We start from the raw sequence: 16,873 nt of genomic DNA, 5'->3' as shown, positions 1-16,873 counted from the left end.
GACTGCGAAGCGATGTGTGGCAGGTCGGGTGGAGTGCGATGCGATAGCCTGGCCCAGCCCACACAAAGTCCGCAAGTCCGCACAAGTCCGCAAATTCTTGCCCAGGGACCGCACCGAGTGGCCGAGAAGGCCTTGTCTCTCGTTCGGCAATCGGGACTGTCCACCACGTGCAACTGGATGCAACTGCGCTAAACTTGGAGAGCACCCAAAGGCCAGGTTTGTCCAACCGTCAACGGCCGATCGGTACTCTGGACGCAAGTTGCAGGCCGGCAGCCGATGCTCCCTGGAGCGGTTCGGGTTAATGTTGAGTAGAAGAGCGAGCCCGACACGGGCAGTGGAGAGGGTTTCGGTCGTTTTATTGCGGTGCAGCTGCAACCGACTGCCTGCAAACAACGTCTGTGCTTCCTCCCAGCTTTGGAAGGTTGTGGGGAAGCGAGATTGCGGGGAGGGAGGGTCGCACGAGTCAGCTGCCCACCAAAACGATCCACCAAGGGCAAACGTTTTTTTACTTTGCTATTGACAGCTGTTTTCGATTGAAATTCCAGCTCCCGGACTTCAACCTCTACCCGTACCAATGGACGGGAACTTTGGAGAAGCAATGCATGCATAACGCCAAGGTCCTGTATGAAATCTGCTGGTTCCCTAGTCGAAGGGGGTTACTAAGACAGGTAATCGCGAATCTTGGATCTGCCAGTGTCAACTCGATTGCAATCGCCTCGGCACCTGGCAGCGCACTGCGTACCTTTCCTCACTCCTCCCTCCACCGAATCCCCGATCGGTAAGATCCAGCCGAGTCTGGAATCCAAGCACCGTGCATTCGTACTCTCCATTGTGCGGTGCTTTACAGTGTACGGTACAAGGCGCTGCTTGGTCCACGTGCCCAAGAGCATGAAGTGTGCCGGGCACGTCCACCAAACGTTATGGATGACATGCAGCCACAAACAGGGCAATGCAACCCAACGCCTTTGCGCCTGACGCTTTCGCAGCTGCCATTGGGAGACTTGCAAGACCCGGCAACAGCGCATGTTGCGAGCCAGGAACCTGGTCGAGTTTTGGTCTTGCTTTTCTGGCGTAGAAGCTCGGAGTCTTCTTCCATGCGCTGCAGATTGACGGTAAACACCCTGCCCGCTGGCGCGGAGAGAGCCCGAAGACCTTTGAATGTATTTTCCGGGCTCTTATCGCGGCATGAGTAGCGTGGGACACGCCGCGCGGTCGACGGGAGCATGGGGAATGAGAGACTTGCGGGCCGAGCCTGTCGACCATCAGCCTTCCGCCCGTCCAAGGTCCACCCCCGTGAATCTGACATGGCTTAGCGTGATCCTCTAATGCGGGCAATCTGGCGAGACCGGGAGACAAGCGGGGTTGGTAGTTGCGTGCCGGTCTCCAACGATGTGAGCAACCGGATCCACGTCGTGCTGTGACCGCCGCTCGCCAGGACCCAGCAGAAGGTGCGATCGGGACATCACCGACCGACTCTTGGTCTGTCTTCGCTAGGGCCCCACAGGGTCCGGCAAGCAAACCAAAACCGAGAAATATGGACGTCTGTCCCGCATCCATCCATTGGGTCGTCGTCCAACTCCTGTCCCTGCCAAGACCTGGTTTGGGCATTGCCTGGGTGCCGACGCTACATATCTCTCGCCACTAACTCTCGGAGCCGCCTAAAGGTTTCTCGGTCATTGCCCAACTCGACTGCCTCGACTTCTCAGACTCAGCGTCGCAACTTGTCGCCATTATGGCTTCCGTCAAGGCGTTCCCGACCATCCAGAGCGTTAGATCGTTCGTGATCGGCGGTGTTGGCTCAGGTACGAAGACTGGTTCAAGGAGTAAACGGGAGTAGATTGCTGACAGAGGGCAGGTGGCGATTACCACAACGTCCAAGGGGGGCATTGGTGCGGTTGATGACCCCGAATGCACTCACAGCACGCTGACCTTGCATAGGCTGATCGACTCCCCTATCTCAACGCCCTGCTCGCGGTGGGAGAAGTATAGGGCTTCGCGAACTAGCTGGGGGATCAATGTCCTTGGCTCGTTCTTCGTTGAGATCGAGGCCAGTGATGGCACTGTCGGCTTTGCAACCGGCTTCGGCGGTAAGCTACCCATGCAGCGGTTCCCTACCATAACATCACCTAACGTGCAGACCAGGCCCGCCGGCATGCTGGCTCGTCCACCAGCACTTTGAGAGATTCCTCATCGGGGCGGATCCTCGCAATACAAATCATCTCTTCGAGCAAATGTACCGCGCATCCATGTTCTACGGCCGCAAAGGGCTGCCTGTTGCCGTCATCTCCGTTATCGACCTAGCCCTCTGGGACCTTCTCGGCAAGATCCGCGGCGAGCCCGTCTACAAGCTCATCGGCGGCAACACCAAGGACCGCATCGATTTCTACTGCACCGGCCCGAATCCGCCGGCCGCCAAGGCCATGGGCTTCTGGGGTGCCAAGGTGCCGCTCCCATACTGTCCCGAGGAAGGCCATGCGGGCTTGAAGAAGAACGTAGAGTTCCTGCGCCAGCACCGCGAGTCGGTTGGGCCAGACTTCCCGCTGATGGTCGACTGCTACATGTCGCTCAATGTTTCATACACCATCGAGATTGCAAAGGCGTGCGAGGACCTCAACATCAACTGGTGGGAGGAGTGTCTCAGTCCCGACGACACAGACGGCTTCGAGCAGATCAAGCGGGCTCACCCCACCATCAAATTCACCACCGGCGAACACGAGTACTCGCGATACGGATTCAGGAAACTGATCGAAGGTCGCAATCTCGACATCATCCAGCCAGACGTCATGTGGCTTGGGGGCATGACGGAGCTGCTCAAAGTAGCGGCCATGGCCGCCGCCTACGATATCCCGGTGGTACCGCACGCAAGCGGCCCGTATAGCTATCACTTTGTCATCAGCCAGCCAAATACGCCGTTCCAGGAGTACTTGGCCAACTCCCCGGATGGGAAGAGCGTGCTCCCAGTGTTTGGCGACCTGTTCATCGACGAGCCAATTCCCACAAAGGGTTACCTCAATGCTAGTGATCTAGACAAACCTGGATTCGGTCTGACGGTAAATCCAGCGGCGAGAGCGAAGCTTATCCCGAGCACACTCCTCTTGACGCTCCCCACAACCTCACTGCCCCCGCCTACTCCCGAACCGGAGAGGTCAGATACCGAACCGCAGCAAAATGGGACCCACGCCTAGTGGACGGTTGGGAAGAAGGCTGAGTCGTCTACCACGCCTTGAGCCATCGTTGGTACGGGATATGATAACGAGCACGCGCCCTACATAGATAGCAATTTTGTTTCACAGCTGTTGGCTGCAACCGTTTCAGCCGGAGAAACTGACGTCATTTCAGCCCACTTCCGGGCCCCCATCTCCTATTGCACATGTGTTCCTCCAATACTTCGTACTCCTCGAAATCTCTCAGGTGCTGCATCTCGAGGATTATCCAGCAGAAGTCTGCTCATGTCCATCTCTCTGGGCTCGGCAGTTCTCACAGAGTTCTGGCCAGCATTAATCGATCGCCGCGTGCCGATCTTGTGACGAGCTCGCTATAATTCAGGCCGAGATGTGGGGCGCCGGAACCGCACCGGTGGGTCTTTCAATGCAGCATCCCGAACAGTCCAACCCCTGGTCAGCCGCGAGACATATCAGCCTTGACAGCGACCCGGGTTTTGCTGGTGGCCGTACGCAGCGGGTGGCTTGCAGATGAGCCTTACGGGAAGCAGATCAATGCGTGGAATCCAGGTCTCGAGGTACCGAAAGATGCACCGTGACAGAGTACCATTGCCGGCCGTGCGCAGCCGGGGCTCCGCCGCCCGGGTTGATTTATTTACCCCGCGGTCCCCGCCGTATCTCAAGGACCCCTCACTCACAAGAACAGAAAAAAAAGGGGCAGCTTCAACCCTCCATCGCGGTCCAAGCAAATCTAGCGTAGACCAGACAAGGTCCAAATCTCATCTACCTACCTACTTTAGATAGCCAGCTACCTAGCCACCCGCCATGCCAGTTAGCAACCTCCTCGCTGGCAAAACAGCCATCATCACCGGCGGGACCACTGGCATCGGACGGGCCATCGCCCTCGGGTTCCTGGCGCAGGGCTGCAATGTCGCGGTGAACCATCTAGACCTAGAGAAGGACAAACCCCACCTCGTCAGCCTGCTCGCCGAGGCCGCCGCGCTGAAAGACAGCAACCCGTCGGCAGGGTCACTGGCCCATCTACCAGGCGACGTACGCGACCCGGCGACGGGCGCCGCGCTCGTAGCCTTTGCACTGTCATCCTTCCAGACCTCCCGTCTAGACATCTGCGTCTCCAACGCGGGCGTGTGCACTTTTGCCGATTTCCTCTCCCTCTCACCGGACCTGCTGCAGACGACGGTGCGCACCAACCTCGACGGCGCCTTCTACGTCGTGCAGGCCGCCGCCCGGCAGATGGCGCTGCACCAGACCCCGCCGGGAGGCTCCATCATCGCCATCTCGTCCATCTCGGCGCTTGTTGGTGGCGGACTGCAAACCCACTACACCCCGACCAAGGCTGGTGTCTTGTCGCTTATGCAGAGCACTGCTGTTGCGCTGGGAAAGTATGGGATTAGGTGTAATGCCCTGCTGCCGGGGACGGTTAGGACGCAGTTGAATGAGGAGGATTTGAAGGACGAGAGGAAGAGGGAGTATATGCAGGGGAGGATACCGCTCGGGAGGATTGGGGAGACGAGGGATTTGGCGGGGCCTGCGGTGTTTCTGGCTTGTGAGGAGCTGAGTGGGTATGTAACGGGGGCGCAGTTGTTGGTGGATGGGGGGTTGTTTGTTAATTTGCAGTAATGGTCTTCAGCTTGTCAAGGTGGGACCGGGGAAAGGGGGTTGATGAAGAGACGTTGGAGTAGGTATTTAGAGCAGCTTTGGAAAACACGCCTACCACAGTTACCACTTTCTTGTCGATACTGTTAATGATCACTGCTGAGAAGACCGGCAGGGAACGGGGGCCAGGTGCAAGAATCAATTGTACTCTTTTGGCCCTTGATTTGCTGCCTCTACTCCGGTAGCAATACGTCCTAACCTTAAGACAGGTTACCCAACTGCGATAGGTGGGGTCGGAAAGGGGCTGAAAACGGTAACTCTGGCATTAAGAGGCCATTGTAGGTTCAAATCATAGCAACCCTAGAAGTAAGCGGTATGTATGCTCAAGTCCCTACACTACGGCAGTGGGCTTTGTCCGGAACGTCATCGTTCCGCCACCGGGGCGTTGAACGGTTGCCCAAACTTCCAGAAGCAGTTGATCGTCGACTCGTACGTCAATACGCGAGGTATTTTACAGCTCCATTCCTGTTGTGACTGGCAAAACCAAATGCGGCCCCACCAATCTTAACCCTCTCACACACACCTCAGTTACCTACTGTTCGACCCGGCTTAAGAAGTTACACCATGTCGGACCCAAACCCGGCCCCTACTGGGCGTCTTCTCTCCCATTTCGCAAACAGGTGAGTACGTACTATGTGAAGTTCGTCAGATTCCACACAACTCCTATCTTGAACGCCGCTAATGCACAGCGATCACTCACGAAGAGATCGGCAGCAGCAGAGCGCCGGCTGGTCCGAGCTATGGGACGCAGACGAGAGCCAGCTCTGGGATCGCGGGATGCCGTCTCCCGCCTTGATTGATTTCCTCGACTCGGAGGGTGCCTCGCGCCTGACTGGAACGGAGGATGGTCGCCGACCGAAGGCGCTTGTACCGGTAACTCGCACTCCCGAGCCCCTTGCTTGCTCGTACCCCTGACCTCATTAAATTTGGTTTAAGAATTAAGACGCTTAGGGCTGCGGACGGGGATACGACGTGGTCATGCTCGCCCTGCATGGCTTCGACGCCTTTGGTCTTGAAGTCTCTCCAAAGGCCGTCGAGACGGCAAGAGATCACGCCGAAAAGGAGCTCGCGAAACCGAGTGCATACAGCTTTGCTGATCAGGACGATAAGCGCCTGACTGGCGCAGCAAAGGGAATTGTTACTTTTGTGTGCGGCGACTTCTTCCAGAATGACTGGGAAGCCGGGTGCTTCAGTGCCGGCGAACCTCGGGGGTTTGACTTGATTTATGACTACACTGTGAGCTCGCTTGATTCCTTTCGATTTGCACCGTCTTGTTCGAGCCGCTCGGGATCAGCAGTAGCAGTGCTGATCCTTTTCACCAACAGTTCCTATGCGCTCTGCTGCCCGAGATGCGGAAGGACTGGGCACGAAGGATGAAGGAACTTCTTCGGCCCTCGGGTCTTCTTGTGTGCCTAGAGTTTCCGCTATACAAAGACTTGACGGCACCCGGACCGCCGTGGGGCCTGCAGGGCGTACACTGGAATCTTTTGGCAGAGGGTGGCGATGGCATCGTCGATCAACAAACGTCAACGCTTGCTACAACTGGTGGCCAGGGGTCGTTCAAGAGGATTCTTTACATAAAGCCTGAGCGGTCGTATGAGGTCGGTCGGGGAACAGATATGCTGAGTGTATGGACTTTGAAGAGAGAAAGTTGAATACAGGCCATCAAGTATGGCACTGGAGTGAGGTAGTTAGCGTACGTTTGCTCCTGCTGTCTCTTATAATCGTCGTCCGTTAGGCGGCATAGTACCTGCTTCGCGTCAACCTAAGTCATGAGCTACCTAATCTGTCTCAACTTCCAGCTATAGCGTACAGGTATTCTATAACTGAATACTACTTACCTAACTCATAAAGCCGATGGCAAATGTGACAACCTGCCAGGTAAGCTTTAAGTCCGAAACTATTTAAAAGCGTCGATAGCCCATGGGCTCGCTTGCTAGATCCATCCATGATGACACCTATCTGGTAGAGACAAACCAAAACCGCTTACCACACATCAACTTGAACCAAGTTCAAGTTAGAAGCATAGGTACCTACCCAAGAATACCTACCTTACCTACATACACACCCGCACAACTCAGCCTCCCAGAGCACAAAGCGACCGGACCACCTTCGACTAAAACTCGGTTTTCTTGGACCCTCTTTCAGAATCCATCTCCATGCCGAATCGACGGTTATTTTGGCATATCAACTATGTGCTGCTACCAGCAGGTCACGGTCCGGTACGCCTGTGGCCACAGAGCTTAGGTATGTAAGGTTTTTTAACCGGTGCCGTGGCGTAGGCTATGCAAGGCAGGGGAGACTCGGGATGCTACGGCAAACTTTGGGCTGCTTATTCCCGATATGCCGCTTTTCAGCACGAAAATTGCAAGCTGAGTGGTGTGAAGAGTGAGTGATATTCGTGGGTAGTGCACTGCAATTACTAGGTATTATGCCAATCGCTAGGATGTTGTGTCAGTTAGAACTGGCTACTTAGTAGGTACTTATCGAGGGCTAGGTTGGCTGATTTCTGGTCGCTGTTCCGGAGTTTCCTTCATCAAGTCCTTCAAGTTTGACGTGACCTAGTCCTACACTACTAGCACGTAAATTATACCTAATAGTTTGTGCTGAGCACCTCCCGTGCCTACAGGTACGGGCGATCGGAACTCGACTGTCCTGTCCATAGAGTCATTGTGGATTCCATAGATCATTTTCGACTTAAGATGCGATTCTTGATGAATTCGACCACGAGTGAAGTGCGCATGAGGCAAATGCCAACTTGCCAAGGTGCAAACGATGCAATGACAGCAATGCCCAGGGTGTTGTAAATGGTGATATCGTGCATTAACATGACAGTCCTATCAGCAGAATTCAGAAGCAATGGGACCAGGAGAAAAGAATCGACCATCCTGATTCATCAAGTCGCGCTCTTGTAAGTTTGACAACGTTGCGTCAAGGTTTCAGAACAACTGTCGGCTCGTGTTTAGCATTTGGATACGTACTGTTGAGTAGGAAGCAGGAACCCTGCAACACCTGTATTTATTGGGGCACTGGGGCTTGGCTCATTTTCCCTCCTTCAACCCTCCTTCAACCCTCCTTCAACCTCGCCACAGCTACAATCAATACACCCAGCCTTTGGCTGTGCTTTTCAGTACCTTATATTGTTCTGGTACCTGCTGATAGACAGCAGATGCGGGAGACGTCATGGGACAAGGGTCGCTTAGATGCGTGGTGGGGCTAATTAGATGGAGCGCGTTGTGGTTGGTCCGTGCGTACTAACAAATCAAGAACCGGACGCGGTTGCATCGGTGGTGCTTCCCTCGGCGCCTTCTTTGTTGGGCAGCTTCCCCAGCCACACTCCGGCTTCATCTTTCTTGCATTCGTCGTTTCGTTCAGCAATGAGGATGTGAATATTTTGCCATGTTTCATTCGATTCGTGACGACTGGCTCAAGACAACCGATTCGAGCTGTCTTGGTTTTGACAGTGTCCGGGCAGCACCTGGTTAGTTAGTTAACTGCCAGTGGATACTCGAGCGGTGAGGCAGGACAGCAACACGTCAAACAAAAGCGTCTTTGCCTCTACCTACACTGTCAGTCAAACGATAAGGGACTCCACCACCTTGGCCCAAACGGCTGTTGGCGTTCGAGAACACTGACTTTGTGTTCCCGGGTCGAGGTCTGTGGCATCTTAACAATACCTATGTCTGTGCCTCGCCACGGTCTCTTGCCCTTCTTTCGTCAACGATTGCAACACAACCTCGCACCGCGACCATGCGACTGCGACTGCGACTGCTGCCTCTGCCTATACCTACGCCAGCATCCCGATCCTGTTCTTGCCTTGCCCCACAATAGGGATGGCCGACCTCTCGAGTACCGATGCCGGTCCTTCGCAAGATGCCATGGGGCGTAGCGCAGGCACAGCACAGCCCGGAGACCTCCGGTGTTGTTGTGGAAAAGAGGACTGTGCCTTCCTCAAGCATAATTGCTCCATCCTGCTCAGTGTGGAACGCGATGTCCATATGGCTGCGAAGATGGGCCAAGTGAGTATTCCCGCCGTATCCTATATTGCACCCCCAAAGCCTCTGAACAACCTATATGCACTGTTTATTTGATACTCTTTGTCGAACGAGTTGCCTGTCTCGAATACAATGTCCCTTCGATGCAATATCGCCCCATTAAAACGGAGGGTCGAAGCCGAATCACCACGGCCATCGCACTAGTCAAAATCCAAATATTGGTGTCCTTTCGCTGACATCGGCGCTACAGACTCTACTTGCTCGGCACGAAGCCTACATGGCTTCTGCCGAACGCGATCGAGTCGAACTCATGGCCCGCATTGAGCAGCTAGAACATGACAACGCCGAACTCGAGGTGAAGAACCAGTCGATGACTGACGAGAACCATGGTCTTCGCGGAGAGCTCGAGGGTCTCAACGACACCATCAAAGATGCCGAGACCAAGATGGAGTTTCTAGAGGCCACGCTTCGCGATTCGCAGCAGAAGGTCCGGGACCTCGAGATCGCCGCAGAGCGAGCTTTTACTCTCGAGCGACAGGTCGCGATGCTGGAGGAGGAGCAGGTTGTATTGCGGACTTCGATCGTCCGCAGCGAGGAGGAAGCACGCACAGCCATGTACAGGTGGAGACAGGCAGAGAAGGGTCTCACCGACCTGCAGGAGCAACTCGAACGAATCGAGAAAGAAGCTAGAGAAGAGCGTGAACGCCATATCGAAGTGATTAGCCGCATGGAGCGCCAGCGCGCCATGGAGAAAGAACTCAACACTGCTGCCGGAAGACTGAAGGGCGCTGCCGCCGCCAAGTCCATGACTGACAGCAAAGGTAGCGGCAATGTCGTGTCGCATTTTGTGCGTGACCTTCTGCAGGACAATGCCACCTTGCAAGTGGGCATTGCTGAGCTTCGCGAGATGCTGCTGAGTTCCAACGACGAGATTCAGATGCTGAGGGAGCAGCTGATGTATCATCAACCAGCGTCCGGCCATGAGCCTGGTCCTTCCAGTACGCTACAGGCTGAACTTGACAAGAAGGAGCCTCCCACCTCGCCCCAACACCCCCGGGCGCCCAAGGAGGTACACATTCATCACCACTACCATGTCCTTCACAAACAGGAGATGAAGAAACCAAAGAAAAAGAGGCAAAGTCTTACCGCAGGCACCTTCAGTCCCCCACCCTACCTCTCTACGCCATCATCACCCATCACCACTCCTGTCCGTCTGCAGCCCGGCGCTCTCAATCGAGCTGTACTCTCCCCTCCGGCAGACGACCCGCCCACTGGCCCAGGTAACCGCTGGTTCATCACATCGGAAGGCCAATCGGACTTGGTGCCGTCGCCGGTGCCGAGCTCTCCGCAATCTGAGAACCGAAACTCCATATTCGACCGGATCTCGGCACCTTCTCCTTTCTCGCCAACGACGAGCGTGGATCCAACCTCTCCAGGCTGGAGAAACGGTCACGGGAAGAAGGCTTCTGAATTTTCTCTCGGTAGCATCTCGCAAGCGGGCCTGTTTCCGACAGACGCCACCCACCATCGCTCGGCAGGTCCGCCGCCAGGTTACGCTCAGCGACCACATCCCTTGACCCGCTTCATGCTCAACGGCAGGCCCCCGCACCATGATAGCACCTCATACACCACAGACGATGTCCCTACGAATATGTCTAGATATTTTGCTGAGTACACCGATCTCGGGGCTGGCACCGAGGAGGCTGGAGTTGAAGATATCTCGTTGCCAACATCGAACCACTTCGACCCAAACGCAGAGCAACAACCCCGGACTCTCCGCCGTGTGGTGTCACATGAATCCATCATGTCTCTCTCCAACGGGCTGGACATTCACACTCTCAGGGCTCGGCCCAGCCAGCTTACGCTCAAGCCTCTCGGTCTGACCGCAGCGGGCACCAATCTCAGCGCCGTCACCGCCCAACCAACTCTCTCCAGTGGCAGCCTAGAAGGCAAACGAGGCAGCGTCATCCTACGTGACAACTTTGCCCTTTTTGGACAGGGCCTTCCTACCCCCAGAGCACGGGATGCTATACGGACGACGTCGAATCCTGTGCGCGGCAGAGACGGGGAACGCGGCCCCAACACGTCCCGCGCGCCGTCGAAACTGGGAAAGCTTGTCTCGTGGCGGCCGTGGAGCGGTGCGAGCGCTCACCCTTCACCCGATGGCAGACCAGCAGCGACGCCGGTTGTCTCCGCTGCGCCGCTTGCCGTCCCCACCCCAGCTTCGTCCCTGGCGATTCCCGCGCTTTCTCTGACACCGGCAGCTGCATCCGTCTCCTCACAGACTGGTAAATCACCGCAGGGGAGCATGTCGTCGGCGGCAACCAGCAGTACGTCCGTTGCAGCTGCTGCTGCGTCCTCGTACCGTGCGCCTGGCATCAACCAGCCTGGAGTGATACCTGGGTTCCAGGAGTACTGGGCTGCGCATCAGCGGAGAGGCCCGCCGAGTAAGGTGTCGGTTGAGGACCCTGGGCAGGTCCAGCAAGCGTTAAGGGAGGTGCTGGAGGAGGAGCGGTAAGGCCGGTGCGTTATTGCGGGTTCCACGATGCTCTTTTAGATTACCCCCATTTCCTTTTTGTTTTGCATAGCGTTGGGTAGGTTGCGGATCAGTGACTTGGTGGATACCCTCTGGCTGTGGTACATTTTTGGCTTAGATACCTCATTGCATTGGTTGGATTGACGCGACTAGAATGTCTCCTGGACAAGAGATACCTACCAGATTCCCTTGTCAACGGCAAACTTTTTCAAACGTACTGAACTTATAACAATCAGCCATATACCTAGTATAATGACATCAAGTACAAGTCACCGGTTCGGTTCCTGCATTAGGCCGATATCATGTGCATGAAATTATACTAGGCATTAAGCTAAGTTTAGCCTCAAGAATCATATTAATATCTTGCCATCGTCAACTGACAACCAGTCATCCGAACTCCGAACCCGTATCCATGCACTGCCGCTGTGCCACCACATGCAATGCGACTATCCTTTTCTCGAGACCATTCGCTCCAGTCCCAAGCAGGAACTGCGGGGGAAGAGCCTGAGGGGGTCGGCTGCGCATTATAATGTCCAATTAGGCACTGCTGGAAGGCATCGTGTAGGTGCCGCCGATGTTGAGCAGGTAGGCAATGCTGTTGAACTCGACGTCGATCCGCGAGATCTGCCAGTAGCCGGCCTCCTTGGTGGCGGTCAGGATGGTCTCGCCCCGCACGGGCTTCTGGGCCGCGCCAAAGGTCATGCTCCAGATGATGGAGATCTCGTCGCAGTCGATGGGACCTTGGTGGGTCACTTCGATCGGGAGGTTGTCGGGCTGTGTCCCGGGCCATGAATATCAGTACATGTGCGACAGGTGCGGTGGGAAGGGCAGGTGAGGGTGGAAGGGAATGTTTTGGGGGAAGTGGAGTGGTTGGAACATACCGCAACCTGCTGCTTCTTGACAAACGCGGCCTTGCTCGGGAAGGTGACGGTGCCAAGCGGCTTGCCGGCAAGGATGTTGATGCTGTCGGACCAGTCGGTGAAGGACTCGGCGAGGTACTTGGCGTCCTCGTCCTTCCACCCCCGGATCATGCGCACGTAGGCGTCCACCAGCTCCTGCGCGTCCTCCTTGCGCAGGCATTGCCCGTAGCCCCACGGCCCGGGCCAGTGTCGTGCCTCGACGGCGGACGATGAGGTGTCGACGGGCGAGGCGAGGCCAAGGCCGCTCAGGGCTAGGAGAGTGAGGGACTGGAAGAAGCGCATTTTGGGGGCTGCTGGTTGGCTGGATTAGGATTAAAAGGGTTTGTTTAGGTTGAGGGCGGTGGTATTAGGTGACGGATGGATGAACGAGAGGAGGATGAGGAAGAGAAGGGTAAAATTGTATTTTTGCTTGCCGGACCATGGTTCCTTTTATCTCGAGATGATGGTCCAGGGGCAGAGTTCTGGATGCCGGCATTGCTGGGATTTGCCCTGGTTGCCGGATGCGTGGGCGTCGGGCTTCCCCAAGGGATTCGCGGGGCTCACGGGGGCTAAGGGGAAGAGGCTGACCTGGCTGGCGGTGTTATGCCCTGGCAGATTACATGGCATGCAGTACATGTCAATAGTGTCGGTTCCTTCGACCGGTCATCACAAACTCATCTCAGTCTGGGGCCGACGGCTGATCTGATGTCAGCGCCGGGCTAAAAAGCAACTCCTCGGGTTTTCTAACAGTGTATCTGTCGTGGATTGTGCACAACAATGATTGCCCAGTTAGCTGCCTTTATAGAAGTACAGCAACCCAAGATGAGTACCATAACGTTAGGTGTAGGTATGTACTGTATTAGCTACTTGCGTGCTTTGCAATTTGGAAGCTTCTGATTTGCGCCACACCTTTTGAATCTGCAATGTCTGTCTCAAAGCCAAAGCCGAGGGGGGCATGTGTATGTTAACGTAGACTAGGCTCGGTAGGCTCGCCACGGTGAGCAGGATGGAATATCACTGGACTCGTGAGGATGGAAAATTCCAGTTCAGATTAAGGATTGGGCGGCAATGGAAAATGGGCTTGCATATTTCCGAGTCACGTTAGGTCGATCTGCAGAAGCCACAGACGCAGAAGCAAGTTGTCAAGGCCCAGCTGGCTGGTCGTTTATGCAGCACAACAGGACTGCTGCAGATTGCCGTTCTTGGCCAAGTTGGCATTGGAGAGAGCCGCCAAGAATTCACGACGGTCCCGAAGCTCAAAATAGCGCCCGAGCATGCCCTGGTACGTGGGCCGCTTCTTCTCTTTTGGGGCTGACTCGGCTGAGTGTGCACGGTCAGCTGGCAACCTTGCTGTCCCGAATCACAGCATTCATTTGTCGGTGATCCGTCCGAGTTGAAGGTCAAGGATGAAGGAACCAACAATTGCGCTGAACTCCATCCTCGACCTTTTCTGGCGAGGGAGCAAAACAGGCAAGACTCAAGTCTCTCTGGAGACTTGCAGCTCAAAGTGTCTATGTACCTAGGTATGGGAAAGATGTATGTACAGTACATACCATGTAGGTATTGTACTCCGTACGTAAATTTACTACTTTCCTGGTTTGACCAGTCGGATACTGTATTCATAGGAAGGTACGGAAGTACCTGAAGAAGCTTACGCGTGTAGTGCCGGTCAAACGCGTTTGGCCCGTTGATGTCCTACCCGAGAACGCATCAGTAGTTACACTCGCACAAGTGCATGTCTCGGTTGTTGGGGACAGGAAGGTTCTGTCGGCGGCAGTTCCTACCAACTATCCGTACTTCGTACTTTGAGTCGCAGTAATATTAGATGATGCACCTTACATGCACTCAGTGCGTTGTGATGATTTCTTCCAAATATTCGTATCTCGTATCTTAAGAACGAAGGATCTGTAGGAAAAGAAAGCATCTACTTGGGTGGTCAAGCTGTCCGACAAGAGATCCTACTTTTTTGAGCCCGTATTCAATGTTTTGATCCTAGCAATATCTCAGCAAGCTGTCCGTACACTCGCTTACTGTCTGTTCAGCTATGATCTCAACTTCTGTCGATTGAGTCCATGATCTGTCCTTCAAGCAACACAGCGGTAAAGGGTTATTATTAGTTCAAGTTGGCTCGGGTTGCGGGAAAGGCATTGAGGGGTTGTTCTGTACAAGAGATGAAAAGAAAGCTAAAAAAGGTCGCTTGATTAAAGAGTCGAACCTGCTATTCCTATATTCCGATCCTCTTCAACCAACTACTCGCTCACAGCATAGAGTTCAGAATCTAACCTCTTCTTTTAGCAAGGGAAGGGATCTATGAATGAGACAAAAGAAGAACAGGGAAACAAAAGAAGGAAATAAAAAGGCATGGCTGATCCAAGAATCGAACCTGCAAGCCAAAAAAGAGGGTATGAGCCTAGACAGCAGTCTGGGACTGTAACACCCGTCGACCAGAGGCTATCTAGGAATTTTCTCAACCCTGCACTGGAACCACTACACCACAACACCGTTGGAGTCGTAGCAGTTCCTTTTGATTATGTGCATCTGAAAACTTACCTATATACCCGCTTCCACCAACCGCCAGCTTCCCACCCTTGAACTCGAACCCATCCCTCTCACAAATCTCAACAGGACACACACTGTAATGTTACTGAGAAGTGCATACCTCATATTGAAGTACCACGGCCTTAATACAATCAACTACCTACCTTTCCTTCTAGAACCCACCATGTCGCTACCCTAAACATGCCTAACCTTGGATGCTCTGTACTCATCTACCACTGCAGCACACTGAGTCTGTCTTTCATGAGGTAGCCATGTCTAAGTCTGCCACCCTCCACGTCTCCTCAACGGGGTGAACAGTGGAAGCTGTCCGTACTGCATTTACTACTAGTAGTCATTTCAAAGACCACAGTGAGGCAAAGTTAAGTAACGTAGGTAGCACCATCACCATAAAGCAACCATCACAAAAACCAAGAATGTCCAGGGTGACCAGCAAGTCTATTGTCTATATCTCAGCATCAAAATGAGTGTCGGCCAATCTTCACAGGGCGGCTAGTGTTACATTCTTTCAGGTCCATGCTTCCAGGAAATTGTGTGTTGCAAACGAGTGACAAGCCCAGGTCCCATCAAGGAATTGAACCAAGGCAGCAGTAGTATCCAACCCAAACATCCCCATCCTCATTCCTCAACCCCTTCCTCTTACAAGATGTTGAACGCGCTGATGGCGAGTGTGGCGGCGAGCCCGGCAGTCACGTAGAAAGCCATGCTATGGCGGGCCATGGTCTCGCGGGCGCCCGAGGTCTTGGCCTGCTCCTTCTTCTCCTCCTTGGCAGGCTTGAACTTGATGCTGACCTTCTTCTTCTTGGGCTCGGGCTCGGGGCTGCGCTGGGCAACATCGGCAGCCTCGTCCTCCTCGCCCCGGCGGGCAACCTCGTCGTTGTCATCATCAGCGTCCCGGCGGGCGACATCGTCATTGTCATCATCGGCATCGCGGCGGGCGACATCGTTGTTGTCGTCATCGGCATCCCGGCGGACGACATCGTCATTGTCATCATCGTCCCGGCGGGAAACCTTGTCGGAGTCGTCCTCCTCGCGGACAATCTCGTACTCGCCGCGGCGGTCGACCGTCTCGTCCTCATCCTGTCGGGCAGCGATCGCAGCCATAATCTCATCCTCGACATCTCTCTTTTGCTGGCCCCCACCGATGGCACCAAAGATGTCGCCAAAGATAGGAATGTTCTTGAGGATCTTACCAAACTTGAACTTGGCTTCGGGGTCGCGGGCCATGATCTCGTTCAGCTCGTTCACGGCGGACTCGACATCGGATCGCTTCTGCTTACCGCCAAAAATGCGGGAGAGCAGACCACCCAGGATAGGGATGAAGGGCTCTGCCTCGGGGTCGCGGGCAGCAAGCTCGTTCAGGTCGTTCATAGCCGCCTCAATCTCAGATCGCTTGTGGTTCTTGCGGAAAATGGAGGACAACAGGCCGCCAATGAGAGGAAGGAAGGGCTCTGCCTCGGGGTCGCGGGCGATGAGGGCTTTCATGACATCATCGTCGACGTCGCGGGCAATGATAACGTCGTCGTCCTCGTCGCGGGCAGTGATGGCATCCATCACATCGTCGTCGAGGGCGCGGGCGACGATGGCATTCATAACATCATCCTCGACGTCCCTCCCGAAGAGGCCACCGAAAATCTTCTTGAAGATACCGCCGATGTTGAACTTAGCTTCGGGATCGCGGGCCATGATCTCATTCAGGTCGTTCACGGCGGCCTCAACCTCGGATCGCTTCTCGGGATGCCGGGCGACAAGCTCGCTCAGAGCATCCTCGACATCTCTCTTGTTGTTTCCGGCGAGTCCGCCAACGATCTTAGGGATGAACCTGAGAAGAGCGCCGAAGAATGGGTCCCGTTTCATGATCTCGTCAGCATCGTCGACGTCTCGAGCATCGATGGGGAGCGCGTGCATCTCCTCGTCGCCCTCGGCCGCATCACGCTTCTGGGGAGGCGGAGCCAGCCACGGGAGGAGATTCAGGGGCGCCAGAGGATCGACAGAGAATTCGACACCCGGCCGGCCACCCTTGCCCTTGCCGGCAGGCTTGCCGCGCCT

General features: G+C 55.0%; 8 protein-coding genes across 8 annotated transcripts in view; 5 read left to right on the top strand and 3 right to left on the bottom strand.

Annotated features, from left to right (window-relative positions):
• Positions 1–533: 533 nt before the first annotated feature.
• Positions 534–1,242, bottom strand: N656DRAFT_360649 (uncharacterized protein). The gene has a single exon (XM_064809379.1). It carries the CDS (start codon positions 1,023–1,025, stop codon positions 660–662), a length of 366 nt encoding a protein of 121 aa, XP_064666746.1. The 5' UTR covers positions 1,026–1,242; the 3' UTR covers positions 534–659.
• A 490-nt stretch (positions 1,243–1,732) lies between these two features.
• Positions 1,733–3,185, top strand: N656DRAFT_716797 (L-rhamnonate dehydratase; the record flags this gene model as incomplete). The annotated part of the gene is made up of 4 exons (XM_064812159.1): positions 1,733–1,802; positions 1,856–1,889; positions 1,939–2,087; positions 2,143–3,185. 4 exons carry the CDS (start codon positions 1,733–1,735, stop codon positions 3,183–3,185), a joined length of 1,296 nt encoding a protein of 431 aa, XP_064666745.1.
• A 579-nt stretch (positions 3,186–3,764) lies between these two features.
• Positions 3,765–5,260, top strand: N656DRAFT_360706 (NAD(P)-binding protein). The gene is made up of 2 exons (XM_064809380.1): positions 3,765–5,116; positions 5,184–5,260. Exon 1 carries the CDS (start codon positions 3,987–3,989, stop codon positions 4,800–4,802), a length of 816 nt encoding a protein of 271 aa, XP_064666744.1. The 5' UTR covers positions 3,765–3,986; the 3' UTR covers positions 4,803–5,116; positions 5,184–5,260.
• Positions 5,053–6,655, top strand: N656DRAFT_360601 (S-adenosyl-L-methionine-dependent methyltransferase). The gene is made up of 6 exons (XM_064809378.1): positions 5,053–5,116; positions 5,184–5,267; positions 5,367–5,458; positions 5,543–5,711; positions 5,790–6,074; positions 6,164–6,655. Exons 3-6 carry the CDS (start codon positions 5,403–5,405, stop codon positions 6,491–6,493), a joined length of 840 nt encoding a protein of 279 aa, XP_064666743.1. The 5' UTR covers positions 5,053–5,116; positions 5,184–5,267; positions 5,367–5,402; the 3' UTR covers positions 6,494–6,655.
• A 1,724-nt stretch (positions 6,656–8,379) lies between these two features.
• On the top strand, positions 8,380–8,973 carry N656DRAFT_360554 (uncharacterized protein). Its single transcript, XM_064809377.1, has 2 exons — positions 8,380–8,407; positions 8,494–8,973. The coding sequence occupies exon 2, from the start codon at positions 8,672–8,674 to the stop codon at positions 8,927–8,929; it is 258 nt and encodes an 85-aa protein (XP_064666742.1). The 5' UTR covers positions 8,380–8,407; positions 8,494–8,671; the 3' UTR covers positions 8,930–8,973.
• A 107-nt stretch (positions 8,974–9,080) lies between these two features.
• On the top strand, positions 9,081–11,351 carry N656DRAFT_716593 (uncharacterized protein; the record flags this gene model as incomplete). The annotated part of the gene is made up of 1 exon (XM_064812144.1): positions 9,081–11,351. A coding segment is annotated over one exon (2,271 nt), but the record flags the coding sequence as incomplete, so codon positions are not given.
• Positions 11,352–11,906: 555 nt separating this feature from the next.
• N656DRAFT_771322 (uncharacterized protein) lies at positions 11,907–12,571 on the bottom strand (the record flags this gene model as incomplete). Its single annotated transcript, XM_064813851.1, has 2 exons — positions 11,907–12,143; positions 12,251–12,571. The coding sequence occupies 2 exons, from the start codon at positions 12,569–12,571 to the stop codon at positions 11,907–11,909; spliced, it is 558 nt and encodes a 185-aa protein (XP_064666740.1).
• Positions 12,572–15,240: 2,669 nt separating this feature from the next.
• The window catches only part of N656DRAFT_360470 (uncharacterized protein), a 3,515-nt gene continuing 1,882 nt past the window's right edge, over positions 15,241–16,873 (bottom strand). Inside the window, exon 2 of the mRNA XM_064809376.1 lies at positions 15,241–16,871. Coding sequence (XP_064666739.1) covers positions 15,464–16,871 — 1,408 coding nt within the window. The 3' untranslated portion in view covers positions 15,241–15,463. The remainder of the gene's footprint in view (positions 16,872–16,873) is intronic.

The sequence above is a fragment of the Canariomyces notabilis genome (genome assembly GCF_033297395.1).
Source record: "Canariomyces notabilis strain CBS 508.74 unplaced genomic scaffold N656scaffold_27, whole genome shotgun sequence".
Taxonomy (NCBI): Eukaryota; Fungi; Ascomycota; class Sordariomycetes; order Sordariales; family Chaetomiaceae; genus Canariomyces; species Canariomyces notabilis.
Note: the sequence above shows the minus strand (reverse complement) of the source record. Positions and strands in the feature narration are given on the sequence as shown.

Bases quoted from the DNA above. Each gene is read 5' to 3' on its own strand.
- N656DRAFT_360554 (XM_064809377.1), top strand. From the start codon at position 8,672: ATGGCCGACCTCTCGAGTACCGATGCCGGTCCTTCGCAAGATGCCATG.
- N656DRAFT_360706 (XM_064809380.1), top strand. From the start codon at position 3,987: ATGCCAGTTAGCAACCTCCTCGCTGGCAAAACAGCCATCATCACCGGC.
- N656DRAFT_360601 (XM_064809378.1), top strand. From the start codon at position 5,403: ATGTCGGACCCAAACCCGGCCCCTACTGGGCGTCTTCTCTCCCATTTC. The intron at 5,712-5,789 runs GTAACTCGCACT...TAAGACGCTTAG, and splicing joins GACCGAAGGCGCTTGTACCG to GGCTGCGGACGGGGATACGA. The intron at 6,075-6,163 runs GTGAGCTCGCTT...TTTCACCAACAG, and splicing joins ACTTGATTTATGACTACACT to TTCCTATGCGCTCTGCTGCC.
- N656DRAFT_360649 (XM_064809379.1), bottom strand. From the start codon at position 1,025: ATGCGCTGTTGCCGGGTCTTGCAAGTCTCCCAATGGCAGCTGCGAAAG.